The sequence below is a fragment of a genome, unplaced genomic scaffold (assembly GCF_019419815.1).
Source record: "Pyrus x bretschneideri cultivar Hongxiangsu unplaced genomic scaffold, Pyrus_bretschneideri_v1 Contig63, whole genome shotgun sequence".
In the NCBI taxonomy this organism is placed as follows: Eukaryota; Viridiplantae; Streptophyta; class Magnoliopsida; order Rosales; family Rosaceae; genus Pyrus; species Pyrus x bretschneideri.
The window spans coordinates 777,573-793,170 of NW_025999802.1; the positions used below are offsets into that span (position 1 = coordinate 777,573).

At 36.3% G+C, this 15,598-nt stretch overlaps 1 protein-coding gene across 1 annotated transcript; it reads right to left on the reverse strand.

Moving 5' to 3' along the window:
* Positions 1-4,395: 4,395 nt before the first annotated feature.
* LOC125471888 (D-galacturonate reductase-like) lies at positions 4,396-6,677 on the reverse strand. Its single transcript, XM_048572815.1, has 4 exons — positions 6,298-6,677; positions 5,842-6,085; positions 4,996-5,175; positions 4,396-4,739 (listed from the first exon to the last, which is right to left on the reverse strand). The coding sequence occupies exons 1-4, from the start codon at positions 6,615-6,617 to the stop codon at positions 4,527-4,529; spliced, it is 957 nt and encodes a 318-aa protein (XP_048428772.1). The 5' UTR covers positions 6,618-6,677; the 3' UTR covers positions 4,396-4,526.
* Positions 6,678-15,598: the final 8,921 nt, after the last annotated feature.

Below are 15,598 nucleotides of genomic sequence, written 5' to 3' on the forward strand. Positions count from 1 at the left end.
CTTCCACGTGGGCTACTGCTGTAGCCGTTGCTGGGCTTGAGCGTAGAGAGGCCCGCGGTGGTCGCTGGATTGGGCGCGCTGAGCTTTGCGTGGAGTGGGCCATTAGAGCCTGATCTTGGAGGCTCAGCGAGCTGGCTCGGCATCTAGGCTTGGTTGCATTACTGGCTTGAGCCACGCCATAAAGGCTGCTGCAGGGGTCTTTCCATGGGCCTTCAAGCTTGGGCCGTTTCTGGAATTGGGCTGCAGGTTACACCAGCACGGGCTGGGTTTTGAGCGCTGCAAAAATTGCACCGAGGGTTGATTGGGCCACGACAGTTGCAGTGGGTGGTGGCAGCCTTCGTTGCTCCGCGATCTGTTAAATGGGTGAAAACCCAAATTTGTAGGGAGCGCCTTTTGTTGTTGTTTCATAAATTTTCCATCATCGTATTTCTTTCCAGGGCTATTCAAAGAATTTATAAAAAATTCTAGAAGTAGGAATACGTGGGAAAAATTTACGAATGAACGAAGAAAAATTAGAAACGTTGAATGCGATAGTCTTCTTCGAGTGTATGAATCAAACTCTCAATGAAAACACCAATTTGTGGATGCGATAATCTTATCCTTTTTACCAAAAAATTCACTTGTCGTCTCCATAATTTTCTTGATTATTTTTTGCTCCACAACTATAGTAATTGTCTTTCTTATCTTATTTTTTATTCCTCTCATCTCAAATAATGTTAGTAATGTGAACGTGGGGCGTTGTACCAAGTCCAACATACGAATTACCGTACGTATTATTAGACAATAATAATTTAGAACAAATTTGAATAGCTTACTTGCATCGGTGAAATTGGTATTATTAAGCAATAATGATCTAGAAGTTGAAATTTATATTATTAGAGATTAATTAATGATTTAGAAGTTGAAATTTGTGTTATTAGACTTTTAAGTAATGGTGAAGTTGAATTACTTGAATATGTAAAACAGAACATTCCAGCTGAAGAACGAGTAACATGTAACCGTCGAATAAAGACAAACTAAAGTTGACCCAGGCTCGATTAGCTGCTGATTATATGAAACGAAAACTAAAAATTCTCGTTTGTAATTCTTGACTGTTTTTAGCTAACCCGATTTATCAACGCCCTTCTCCCTATTCCGTTAATTTCTTTGTAATAAAATAAGTTAATAACCTTGACTCATTTTTTTTGGTCAGAATAAGCATTTTCTTTGTTGTTCAAGAGTCAATAACAAACATGACTTGGGAAACATTCATCAACCATCTGAAAGTAAATTTCAAAAATAAACTGCCATCTCCTTTTACATGTGTGGAACCGTGCAAATGGAAAACTAATTCTGGATTTGGAATCCTTTTTCCCAACTGTGGGTTAATGCTTTCACAAAGGTGCGTTGTATATAGAGAATATCTTGCTCACCATGTTCCAGTGAGTGTCATTTCACCATTCTATTTATCACCGTTTAATGAGTTTAAAGATCTATGTAGTGGGTAAATACAAATCTCAAAACTCTTAAACTCATCCAATAATAATAACTAGGGTGGTGAACAATAATACCACTACTTAAGATTAGTGAGTAAAATGCACCCAAAATAATCAAGAAGATTATTATTAGATCACCGTGAATGTCATTTTCTTTCAAAAGTAAGATAATAATGTTGAATTTTGTTTGCGACAGGTCTTTCCCATGCGGTGGATCTACTTGCCTCTTCATCTATCGATCGGAACGAAGGAAGCAAAGCTACATTTTGGATGCACAATTGTCCTTGATTACATCTAACAATTGAACAAATGACTTATTTGCTAATACGAGAATCCGAAATTATGAAGGAAGGCTCCTCAAGCTCTATAGTGGAGATAGGTTGGATTTTCTTTTGATATGTTCTCTCCTCCTTCTCTAGAGTCTGTGGTTTAGATTTTCGATTGTAATTAGTGTAGGATTTTTGTCTATATATATGGTAATATTTACCACATCAATACAAGGAGTTATATTTCTACGTAATATCAGACCATGTTGTTATGTGTGTGAAATCTAACGGCCGTGCGTGTTCATGTCACGTCTATTGTGTTGTCCACGAGTTAGCTTAAAAATTCATCACACGTGAGGGGCCGTGTTGAGAATGAACCCCACATTGATAGAAGGATGGATCTTTCATGTGTTTATAAATAAATGAATTACTCCCCATATTGCCATTTAATTCTATGATGAACCTCAACTTCTTCATGAAATCAGAGTATTAACCTGATGGATCACAAATAGACACAAATGTTAGAGAATATTCTCTCGCATGTATTAGGTTCGTAGGATATCATTATTCCTATGACAGACTCATTATATTGTCTGGGAGTAGACTTCTCTCCCCTCCTATTTTTATCCCCTTCCCTCCCCTCCTCTGGCATATTGTTTTTTGTCTTATTATCTTTATAAAAAAATCAATATAAGAAGTTGACGTGGTTAAACGGTAACCGTTTAAATAGGAGGGGAGGGAATGGGAGAAAGATTAGAAGGGGAGAGAATCCTCCTCCATATCGCCTGACCCAAACTACTCTATAGTGTAAAATATTATTGTAAAAACAAAAATTTGTTTTAATTTAAAAGAATGTCCTACAAGAATAACTAAATTAATTAAACTGTTAAAGTATAAAATTTGCTATACTACATCTTTATATATATTAATTATTTTTTATTTTTTATTTTTTTAATTACATCTTTATATATAAACAATAATTCAACTTTCATATGGAAACATCTCTATATATAATACTAATTCTTGACGCAATAAAACAATGACTCCATCAGCAAGGAATCTTATTCCTCAGATTAACCGGCCAAAGAAGTATAATATTCCAATCTACCAAAAGGTCTTTAAAAAAGCGTTGACTTTAAATTTTGGATAGTACTATTCACGCGATTTTATTTTATTTTTTTAACATTTCACACATTCATTTCAATTTTTAATTGTTAAATCAAATAAATTGAAGATAATAAAAAAACAAAAATTAGCAGAGTGTATAAAAGGTGAAGAAGAGTGCGTGTTGAGCACCATCCTAAATTTTTAGATGAAGTTTTTGTTCATTTTTTCTTTCCCGCTAAAAGCATGGGATCAGACAATAATCATAATTCAGCGTCAATCTCAAGAAGTCGATCATGAGGGCCAAAAATTGAGGCAAAGGTAATTCCTTAGCGCTGAGGAATATGATCAATCTTGTCCAATTTCTCCTCAGTCAAATACCAATCGAAGATGTCAAGATTTTGATTCATTCTTTCCTTGTTGAAGCTTTTTGTTACCATGCTCACAGCTTGCTCGCACACGATACACCCACCTCAATATGTCACATATATATAGAAGTATACCATGTGTTGGCTTCCAGTTTTACCTATGTAGAATCATGATCACATTTTATAACAATCTAACAAGTAAACAACAAACAAAACATGTTGTATACATTTTTAAATTTTTAACCAAGTTGATTTCAAAAAATTTAAATTTTGTGGAAAATTTTATCCATAATATACATAAAATTTGACATTTTCAAAGCAACTTCCTAAGTTCAACATCATGCGAAGCTTATACACAGGTGGATGGTTTGACAAATTTAGGACATCAATATTCTTAATTATTTTGCAATTTTCAAATGTAATAAGAGGAATGCTAGCTGCATTTTCTATCTGTATTTCCCTATTTACCTTTCACACTCATTACTTGACACGTATTCTACTAATAAATTAAATTACACAATTCATGCTTTTAAGGTGGAAAATGAGTATGTGAATAGCACTATTAAATTAGAATTTATGACTTTAATGCATTAGTAATTATAGAGTAATGCTACACTTACCACCTAATCGTACCATCATTTATACTATATCTCTAATAGAGGTAGGGCCCACCAATGCATATGGGTTCCATCTTTGTTAGAGAAATGATACAAATAAGTGCAGTGTTAATTATGTAGTTTAATTTGCCAGTGAAATACATGTGTCAAGTGATGAGTGAGAAAAGTAAATAGAAAACGTAGATGACATTCCTCCATTATATCTCAGATGATAATATTACTCTAAATTAGACTAAAAAGAGAGAGAAAAGTTTTAGTCCAAAAGGCAATAGGTAAAAGAGAAATATCATATTTATCATGACAATCGCGAACACAAAAATATACTCTCCGGTCTCCGGTACCTACATTTCTAGCATTCAACACAGTGGAAAAGTTAATTAAAGATTATAAAACTAAGTCAATGAGCTTCACATATATACATCCAAACAAAGTTACTCAAAAAGCAGAAAATTTATTATGCCCGTGTTCAAGACACGATATAAAATATATAAACAACGTGCATACCCGACAAAATCCAAATTCTTACACAATGATTGACCAGAGTAAAGCGTATTTATATATATATATATATGCCATAAGTTCCAAACAAGTGTGGAACTTGCGGAAACTTATGGAATTCTGAACAGCAAAAGAAAGAGAAAAACCCTAGTGAGGATGAAGTCATCAATGAAATGAAGGTCCGAAATGATCGATTGATCATAATCCAGCATCAATCCGGAGCACAACATCATGCGGTCCCATAATTGAGGCGAAGGTGATTGTTTTGTGTTGAGGAAGACGACTAATCTTGTCTAATTCCTCCTCAGTCAAGGACCAACTGAAAATGTCAAGGTTCTGATTCATTCTTTCCTTGTTGGTACTCTTTGTTACCAAGCTCACCCCCTGCTGGTACACCCATCTCAACGCTATCTGCATATCATGAAAAAGAAGAAAAATTAATTAGTGCAATGCTAAGCTAGAAATATGTATTGTGTGTGTGTGTGTGTAATAGACAAAAGTAGTAGTGCTAATTGTTTAAGTTTCAGAGACAGTCTGTTGGTCCACTACTAATTTGAAACGGTATAATTTCCTAACTTAGTTACATGTGTTCTGTGGAACCATTCATTATTAGGGAATTTAACTTGGTGAGATATAATGTTTCAACACTGATTAACTAGCTAGGCACCTGAGCAGTTGTTTTTCCTTTGGCTTTAGCAATGTCCTGGAGGACTTTTGAGCCTAAGACTTTGTTGTCTCCAAATCTAGACGCGGTTGACCCTAACGGAGAGTAGGCCGTCACATGAATGCCCTTTGCCTTACAGAACTCCCTCAGTTCCTTCAGCTGCCAAAGTGGGTTCATCTCCAACTGTATATTTTAACATACAAATGAATTAAGAAATAAAACATATAGCCTTATGCATGCATGCATAAAAAAATAACTAATCATAATGTAGGAATGTAAGATCATCTCTAACCGAAGGATCCAGAGGGTCAAATGACCGAAAATAATCTGAAAACCATCTCCAACTGAAGGTTAGACCAAGGGGCGCATGGGCCCCACGTGACAAAAAAGAGACAAAGGGCCAACCGGCTGGTCATCTTTAGCCAACCATCCAGCCCGCTGGCAAGCCCACTTATTATTATTATTATTTTCTTTTCCATTTGCCAAGCCCTTTTTTTTTTTCTTTTTTTTTTGTTCTTTTCCATTTGCCTAGCCCACTTTTTTTTTTTTTTTTTTTTTTTAATTTCTAATTTTTTCCTGCACCATTTCTCACATATTTTTCACTATTACGTACTATCTTACCTCATTTTATTTCAATTCTTCACATTCCATACCATAACCCTTTGGCCCTCGGTTGGAGATGGTTTTTTATGGCAGGGCTAAAACGAGCCCTATGGCCCTTTAACTCTCGGTTGGAGATGGTAAGAAATATGACTCTGCACTGTTCATTAAAATATTAATTTCTTGGAATAACAAAGGGTTAAAACGAGCCCTTTGACCCTAATTCGGTTGGAGATGGTCTAAGCATACTTGGTTGAGGGCGGGAGGGATTTTGGCGATGGAAAGGAGGTCCTCAAGCATCTCGGAAGTGAAGTTACTGACGCCAATGCCCCTCGCAAGGCCCAGTCTCTTGCATTCTTCCATGCCTTCCCAAACTGACTTGATATCTAAGGGTAGCAGCACTCCCTTTTCTACCGGCATAGAGCTCACCACTTTCCCCAGTTTGAAGGGCCAATGTATTATGTACATATCCACATACTCCAATTGCAGATTCCTACATAATTCGTTCATGATTTAATAGGGTTAGCTATTAACAAAAAAAGTTAATTAGCTAGGGTTTCAACTTTATTTAGGGGTTATTTGATAAATATTTCATTTTCATTTTTCACTTTATTAGAAAATTTAAAAATAATAGCTATTTTTGTGAATTTTTAAAATTAAAAACTGAAATGTTATCAAACGAGCCCTTAACACTATCGGTCAAACCTTAAACTCATGTTGATGGCAGGCACTACAAGGTCTCTTTCAGCAAAGCTGGCATAAAGCTTGGTGGTGATGAAGAGCTCACTCCTGGACTTGACAAGTCCAAGACGCAGTGCTTCAGCAATGGCTCCCCCCAGATCTAGCTCTGACCCGTAAACAAAGGCAGTGTCGAAGTGGCGGTAGCCCGCTCTGATTGCTTCAAGAATTGCAGCTATGGCTGTTTCAGGCTCGACTTTAGGGTACGGTGAAGTCCCCATGCCAATCATTGGCATCGTCATGTCACAGGAGACCAGTGTTACTTCAGGAACTATCGTTGGCGTCATTGCTAATGAACGTACGTCGATCGAGAACTTAAGCCTCCAAATTATCTTCAAGAAATTAGGTATAAGTATATGGAATCCGAAGATATCCTGGTCTCCAGTTGTACCGATGTCTTGCGTTTATATAGGCATGCATCTGTGTAGACCATGTTATAAATCATTCATTTAATTACTGTTTCTGGTTTGAACATGTCATACGTGACGGCTGTGTTTAAAATAGTTTCGTGTTTCCTTTTTTCAGGTTTTTGGCCGGCCAGAATATGTCTAATTAGTCGTATCTATCTGGCAAAATAAATGTAAGGTAAAATACTAAACCAAATAAATAAAATATGAATTACGTTGCTAGCCTAGCTTTTACATTTGTTTAGAATTTTCTTTTACAAATTTTATATGTTATTTTTACATTTGGCTAGATATAATTTATTTTTGTGTTCGAAGCAATGTCAAATTAACCATCGGCATGTTTACTTATAAACAATGGACATACAAGACATGAATATCATTTTTATTTTTAAAATATACTTAACTTTTCGTGCACACCAAAATTAAGTATGTCATGCATGAAAAATCAGGTACGAGCTCTAGATCACCAAGGGAGATTGTTGATTACACACTTGAACAACTATAGTAATTACTATTCTTATCTTATTTTTATTCATGACTTTTCTCATGTTAAATAAGTAAACATGTCTGATCATGGAATCAATAATGACTCATTGTCAGCAGAATGCATGTCATGACACGCCATGCATTATGTCAACAATTTGTGAGGCTTGTTATGGCGTGCCATGATGCGAGGATTAGTGTGTCAAGATAAGTCATAGCTACGCTAACACTTGCATCGTGATACGCCAATATTTTGCCAACACTTTGCCTACTATTTCGGAATAATTTAGATGTCAGCAATGCATGTCACAACATCCTAATCCATAACATTCCCATCGCATGCCAAGCGCGCAAAACGTCGACAAAATGCATGCCATGACATGTCATCGCATGCCAACATCGATGTTTTAGCGAGCCATGATACGAGAGTTAGCGTGTCAAAGTGTTAAAAAAATGCATAGCATGACATGCTAACCCTCGTATCGTGGCACGCCAAAACATCGTTGTTGGCCTTGACATGACAAGCATCGCGAATTGTCGATTGAATGCATGTCATGACACACCATGCATCTGTTGACAATTCGCAAGGCTTGTTATGGCATGCCACGATGAGAAGGTTAGCATGTCAAGACAAGTCATGGCTTGTCAAGATATGTCATGCCCTGCATTCTTGCAACATGTTTTTTTCTAACATTTTGCCTACTATTTCGGAATAATTTTAAAAAAAAATTCTAGGGCAAAGAGTAGACCCCCTAAAATTATTTTTTAGAAATTAGTACAAAATAGGACGCTAGTCATATATGAACGTATTCTTACCGTAAGGACATGTTCATTACGTGAGTTGAATATTTACACGTGTTCTTACCGGTAAGAACACATTCATTATGTGAACTTAATATTTACAAGCGTTCTTACTGGTAAGAACCTTTGTAAATTTTAAGCTCAATCAGTGAATGTGTTCTTACTGGCAAGAACCCTTCATAATGATTGCCTACTATGTTGTAGTAATTTCCAAAACAAAAAAATTAAGGCTCTGGGGTCTATTTTTTCCTAGGTTTTTTATTTTTTATTTTTATTTTTGGGTTTTTATCACAAATGGTCCCTGAAATTGAACTTCACCATCAAGATGGTCCCTGAAATTGAAAATCAATCAATGTAGTCCTTGAAATAGGTGTCACAAATCAATATGGTCATTCCGTCACAATTCTGTTAAAAATTTCGTTAACTACTGATGTGGCACATAAATGGGTTTCATAAGTCATTTTTCTCACAAATGGTCCTTGAAATTGATCCACGACATCTAAATGGTCCCTAAAATTGACCTATGACATCAAAATGGTCTCTGAAATTGAAAATCGATCAATGTAGTCATGCAAGTAAGTGTCCTAAATCATTGTAGGATTTCTATCACAATTCTGTCAAAAATTTTGTTATGTGCTGATGTGATATATAAATGAATCACACAAGTCTAATTAAATTAAAAAACTTACAAATAAGTTTAATAATTTAATCGTTGATAAAAAGTTGTGAACCCAAAAACTAGTCATGCAATCACCTTCGATCCCAGTCCATATTCCTCTACCTTATTCATTGTCTATTCTCTAAAAAAATCTCAATACACACCCATATTTACACACTTCAATACCCTTCACCGACTTGGTTGATTGGCAAGGACTTATAGGACATCACCGTTAACATTTACGCGATCAACATCCTTATAACCTTAATCTTGGAGAGCTTGTTCGACACTTCCTTGGTGGTTTGGTGACTCAAAGAATGGTGAGGTATGCCTTGAGATAATGAGGTTATAACCGAGGTGCGTCTATTATTGGTTGAAAACTTTTTCCAAACCCCTTCTTAGGCCTTGGTTAAGCCTTGTGCCTTTGAGAATTTATGGAAGGTGTCTTTCTTCGGAGTAGGTCCTACTATAAGAAAAAAAAATCCATTGTGCAAAAAGGTATTTAGACAACTTTTTTAATTAATTATTAAACCCACATCAGCACATAACAAATTTTTTTACATAATTGTAGCAGAATGATCATATTGATTTGTAACACTTATTTTCAAGGACTACATTCATCGATTTTTAATTTTAGGGACCATCTTGATGGTGTAGGTCAATTTCAAGGACCATCTTGATGGTATGAGACCATCTGTGATAAACCCGTAAATCTTGTGGGGCCCGTTTATGTGCCACATCAGCACTTAACAGAATTTTTAATAAAATTGTGACAGAAGGACCACATTGATTTGCGACATCTATTTTCAGGGACTACATTTATTGATTTTCAATTTTATGGACCATCTTGATGGTAAGGGTAAATTTTAGGGACCATTTGTGATAAAACCCCCCCTTTTTTTTTACATGCATTTTGCCAACACTTTGCCTACTATTTCGGAATAATTTAGAAGCGAGGTTAGTGTCGGGGCTAACATCAATGTTTTGGCATGCCAGGGTTAACATGTCAAAGTGTTAGAAAAATGCATGGCATGACAAGCTAACCCTCACATCGTGGCATGCCAAAACATCGTCATTGGCCTCCGACATGACACGTGTCACGAATTGTCGGCAGAATGCATGTCATGACACGCCATGCATTTTGTCAACAATTCGGGAGACTTGTTTTGGTGTGCCACGATGTGAGGGTTAGCATGTCAAGACAAGTCATGGCTACGCTAATGCTCTCATCATGGCACGCCAACATTTTGCCAACCCTTTGCCTACTATTCCGAAATAATTTAGATGTCGGCAATCACGGGCGAAGCCACCCACAAGGATAAGGTGGGCTATAACCCAGGGAGGTTTTCTGTAAGTGTAGTGCTATCTATACATCCATTTTTATTTCTCACACATCCCTCTCAGTTTTCGGCTTTCGAATCGAATGAATTGATGAAGATCAGTAGCAAAAAAAATCAATAAGAGTGTGTGAAAAACATTATCCTTTTTAACTCATGTTTTAATGACTTATGTTAATGCATGTAGCCTATACAGCCCACTCAATTCCAATAAAGGTTATTATTTTATGTCTATTTAGTAAAGGATAGGTAATAAATAATACTTTTCATGCTAAAAGTAATAAATTTGTTCTATCTCCTTCCCTCGCTCTATCCTATTCGTTAAAGAAAAAAATCACTTACCCTATGCGGTTTAGCCTTTGTACTTCTTACTCAAGAAAAGAAAAAGAATTTCTTTTAGTTCACAACTAAATCTCTATCTCCACAATGCCTTTGTTTTCGTTCCAATTTTCCAATGAATGTAACCATTGGTACCTTCTTAATCTTTTTATTTACTTATTCTTGATTTATTTAGTAGGTTAATTATTTATATGGTCCTTGAAGTTGTCGGTTAGGGTTATGATTGTGAGAATTGTTTATATTATATTTTTTCTTCTTTTATATTGATTATTATATAATTCTATATAAGTCAAAAATAAACATATGATTTTATGGTACTAATTTGAGTTAGCCCACCAAAAAAAAAAAAAATCATAACTCCATCCTTGCCGCAATGCATATCACGGCATCCTAATTCCATAACATTCCCATCGCATGCCAAGCATGCAAAACGTCAACAAATGTTTGCTATGACAAGTCGATAAATAATGACGTAGAAGTTGAAATTTGAGACGGCGACCTACGATTTCTAGCAAAGACTTGAATACGTAAAATAAAACATTCCAGTTGAAGAATGTGAAACATGCAGCCGTGGAATAAAGACAAACTAATGTTGATTCAGGCTGGATTAGCTGCTGATTATATGAAACGAAAACTAAAATTTGTCAATTTTTTTCCTTACCTTCTTTTTTTTTTTTTACCATAGCGATATTAATGTTTAGCATAAGGTGCATCGTATATACGTACATGTCCACATTTGGCCCAATAATTTATTGCAAATACAAATAATGCTTCTTCTGTTTTCATAAAAATAATCAACAAAAATATTGTTAATTATACATCAAACTAGCGTGGGAAAAAAAATTTCCAACTTCGTTCTTGACTATAAAAACTTGTAAACAACGCGTTCAACAAATGGAATGATGTGGAGATATCTTTCGTATATTCAAAGAGAGATCACTTTCCAAATGTCATTTTCTTTCAAATGTAAGGTAATATTATTTTGTGCCCAATAATTTATTGCAAATATAAACCACGCTTCTTCTGTTTCATAAACACAATCCAGAAGATTATTGTTAATTATACATCAAATTGGCGTGGGAAAAAAATTTTACAACTCCGGTTTTGACTATAAAAACTTGCAAATAACTTGTTTACTAAATGGAAATGATATGGTGATATCTTTCATATATTCAAATAGAGATCACCGTCTGAATGCCATTTTCAAAAGTAAAATAATAACATTTATACTTTTGTGAGCAGTGCTGCCTCTTTTCTCCAAAGCCCATTATAAAAACGTAACAGTAGCTCATGTCAGTAGATGGGCCTGAGACAGGCGAGAAGCCCAAGCACATGTCAAACACAAGCCTAGAAGAAGACCATCGCTCGACACGTGTTGCCGAGCGGCTTCAGCCACCGCCTCAAAGATTTATTGACCACTACCTCCTCACGCAATTACCGGAGAATTAGGCCCTGTAGGCCCAGGTGTCGAAGGAAGAGAATAGATTACAAGCAGATAAAGGGCTGAGATCGCGAGAAGGCAAAAAGGGTGACATCAGTAGACGGAGGGATGATCGGCACACGATGGTACACCACATGTCACTATACAAATAATGGAATATAAGTGTTAAAAAATTAATAACTTAAAAGATAAAATTTCTCACCATTTACATAAAAATACATGGTATATCATCTGTGTTCCCTGTTAGAGTATACATAATCAAGCCATCAGGATTGTGACATGTGTAAAAAGCTGAAAGGATAGATTACAAGAATTAGTTAGTTAGTTAGTCCAAGTTGTATAGATCAGGAAAAATGTAACTAACTCTTGTAAAAGGATATAAAGAGTATGCAGCAATTACAAACAAAATAAGAAAAATATACAGAAAGATTTTATCTCTCTCTCTCTCTCTCTATTTCTTTTCTCTCTTAAGTTCTTCTTCTTCCTTCTGAGTATTGTAATCTTTTGATAACAGTGCTATGGTTAACATGGTATCAATCGCCCGAATTGCTTAGATAGCTTCTTCGTTTCTGGTTATTGTGCTTCTGCGTCGTCTCTTATCTCTGTGTGACTTCTTTGTGTTTTCTGGGCATTTCTCTTCGATCTTACGGTCTCTGACTTGGTTGGGTTTTTCTTGCCTACCAAGTGTTTGTTTTTATTCTTCAGAGAAAATTCTTCATAATGGTTACAGCTTCTCAACTACAAATCTTGCAGTCTCCGATTACTGGGTTGATTTCCTCTGTATCATCCTCTGTGTCGGTTAAGTTGGATGATTCTAACTATCTTCAATGGCATTTTCAAATGCAGTTGATGCTTGAAGGATATGGGATAATGGGGTTTATTGATGGATCGACTTGCTGTCCACCTCAATATTCGAGTGATTCTGCAGCTTTATCTGGTGGTGTTGGTTCAAGGATTGAGACGGATGATTACAAAGTATGGAAGATGCATGATAGGGCTCTTATGCAGCTTATCACTGCAACGCTATCGTCGGTTGCTATTTCTTGTGCGATTGGGAGTATCAGTGCTAGAGATTTGTGGGTTCGTCTTCAAGAACGGTTTTCCACGGTTAGCAAGACTTCAATTTTTCAACTCAAGTCTGATCTTCAGAACATCAAGAAAGGGGCAGATTCTGTGACTCAGTATCTTCAGAGAATTAAAGAGGCAAGGGACTATCTTGCAGCTGCAGGGGTTAACTTTGAAGATGAAGATATTGTTATTTTGGCTTTGAATGGTTTATCAGCGGAGTATAACACATTTCGGTGTGTAATTCGTGGTAGAGAGAATGTGATTTCTCTTAAAGAATTCCGGGCTCAATTGCTTGCAGAAGAAGCAATTATTGAGAACAGTCAAAGTTTACAATTTTCTACTGCATTGTTTGCCAAGAATCAAGGTTCTAGTGCTGGGGTCCCATTTTCTGAATCTCAGGGAGTCTTTAATTCTGGATCACAGGGTTCAAATGGTTATCATGGGAATTCCTCTCAGTTCTTTAATAATGGTCACAAGTCTAAGTACAAGGGTAAAGGCAAAGCTGGGAACTTTCAGGGTCAGAAATATTTTAATAATCAGGGCCAAAGGTATTTCAATTCGAAACCTGTGGTTCATGATTTTACTCCTGGAATTCTTGGTAATCCTTCTCAGCTTCATGATGTTGTATGTCAACTATGTTCTCAACATGGACACAGTGCTGCTACATGTGTGTATAGAAACATTGACACATCTGAGACTTCTGAGAAATGTCAAATCTGTGATCGTAGTAATCATACTGCCAAAACCTGTTTTTATAGGAATAAGAATCGATCTCAATCTTCACAAATGACTGCTATGCAAGCTATGTTTCCTGGTTATATGCAGCCTCCATATATGTCTCCTATGATGCCTGTGGTCTTTCCAAACATGTCTCCTATGATGAATATGGTGTCTTCTAATTGTGCACCAACTCTTCAACCTTCTGCACATATGGCCACTTCTAGTGCATATGCCCCTGCCTATATGCATGCCTCTACTTCTAATGTTCCTGTCCTATCCAATTCTGCAACTCCACAAGTTTGGCTGACAGATTCTGGTGCTACTAATCACATGACAAACGATCTCAGTAATTTGTCTCTAGCATCTCCATATCCAACTAATGAGACTGTTCAAACAGCAAATGGGGAAGGTTTGCAAGTCTCTCATATTGGGAACTCTATTATTCAGCCATCATCGCAGTCTCTCCGATTAAATTCTGTTCTTTACATTCCAAAATTGTCGCATAATTTGTTGTCAGTTCATAAAACATGTCTTGACAACAATTGTTGGCTAATATTCGATGCTTATTGTTTTTGGATTCAGGACAAAACCACAGGGAGAGTCTTGTATAAAGGACACTGCAACAATGGACTGTATCCGATACCTTCTTTTTCCCATTTACCATCAGGTTCATCATCTCATCTTCAAGTTCATCCACCTGTTGCTCTTCTTGGACATGCTGTGAATTCAACTTTATGGCATTGCAGACTAGGTCACCCTTCTAATCCCATAGTTTCTCTTATCCTTCGAAAGTCAAAAGTTGCTGTTAAAACAGATGTGTCACCTACTGTTTGTCAAAGTTGTTTAGAAGGGAAATTTAGTAAACTTCCTTTCTCTCATACCTCTACAAAATCTGTAATACCATTCGAAATTGTTCATAGTGATTTGTGGGGACCTGCACCTAGTGTATCTGTGGATGGATTCAAGTATTATGTCCTCTTTGTTGATGAGTGTACCAGATTCTGCTGGCTATTTCCCTTAATAAATAAATCTGATCTGTGTTCAGTGTTTGTTAAATTCTACCATTTTATCTTTACTCAATTCTCAGCAAGAGTTAAGATATTACAAAGTGATGGGGGGGTGAATATATTTGTAAACCTATGCAGTCTTTTCTTGCTCAAAATGGCATTTCTCATCATAAATCCTGTCCCTATACACCTGAACAGAATGGCTTGGCTGAAAGAAAACACAAACATGTAGTTCAAACAGCTCTCACTTTGTTACAAAATGCACATTTACCTTCTAAGTTTTGGTCTTTTGCATGTCAAACTGCCATCTACTTGATCAATCGAATGCCATCTTCCATTCTTCAAAATCAGTCACCTTTTGAACTTTTATATTCTGCTATTCCTGAAATCCAGCACTTAAGGGTGTTTGGTTGTGCTTGTTTTCCACGTTTACAACCTTACAACAGCAACAAATTACAACCTAAGTCTGCAAAATGTCTCTTTTTGGGATATGCATCCACCTATAAGGGATATATATGCTTTGAACTTACTCTTGGAAAGATATATATTTCAAGACATGTCATTTTTAATGAACTTGACTTTCCATACAGTGCTTTAAGTTCTAAGTCACAATGTTCACAGTCTCCAAGAGTAAAACCTGATATTAATACACCAAGCCTACCTATTGTGCTGCCAACCTTGCAAAATATTCTTGTTTCTTCATCCTCTCCTCCTTCTCTAGCCCATGAACCGTCTACTTCTTCTCAGTCATCATCCTCACCCCAGTCCATTGCTGCACAAGACTCTCCTGCTCCTGTGGTTCCTGATCATAATCCAGAAAGTTTACAAGTAGTCATTGATATCCCACCAGTAAATCTCCATCCAATGCAAACTCGTTCCAAGAGTGGAATTGTGAAGAAAAAGGTGTTTTTCGCTGCTGCACACACCTCCACAGTGGTTGATTTGACTACCACTGAACCTGCAACATATAAGTCTGCACTAAAGGTTCCAGTATGGCTCAATGCAAT

What these genes read in the sequence shown, in the direction of transcription:
- LOC125471888 (XM_048572815.1), bottom strand. Translation starts at nt 6,617, where the DNA reads ATGACGCCAACGATAGTTCCTGAAGTAACACTGGTCTCCTGTGACATG. An exon ending in TCCCTCCCGCCCTCAACCAA is followed by an intron (nt 5,176 to 5,841) that starts GTATGCTTAGAC and finishes TAAAATATACAG; the next exon opens with TTGGAGATGAACCCACTTTG. An exon ending in AAGGAAAAACAACTGCTCAG is followed by an intron (nt 4,740 to 4,995) that starts GTGCCTAGCTAG and finishes CATGATATGCAG; the next exon opens with ATAGCGTTGAGATGGGTGTA.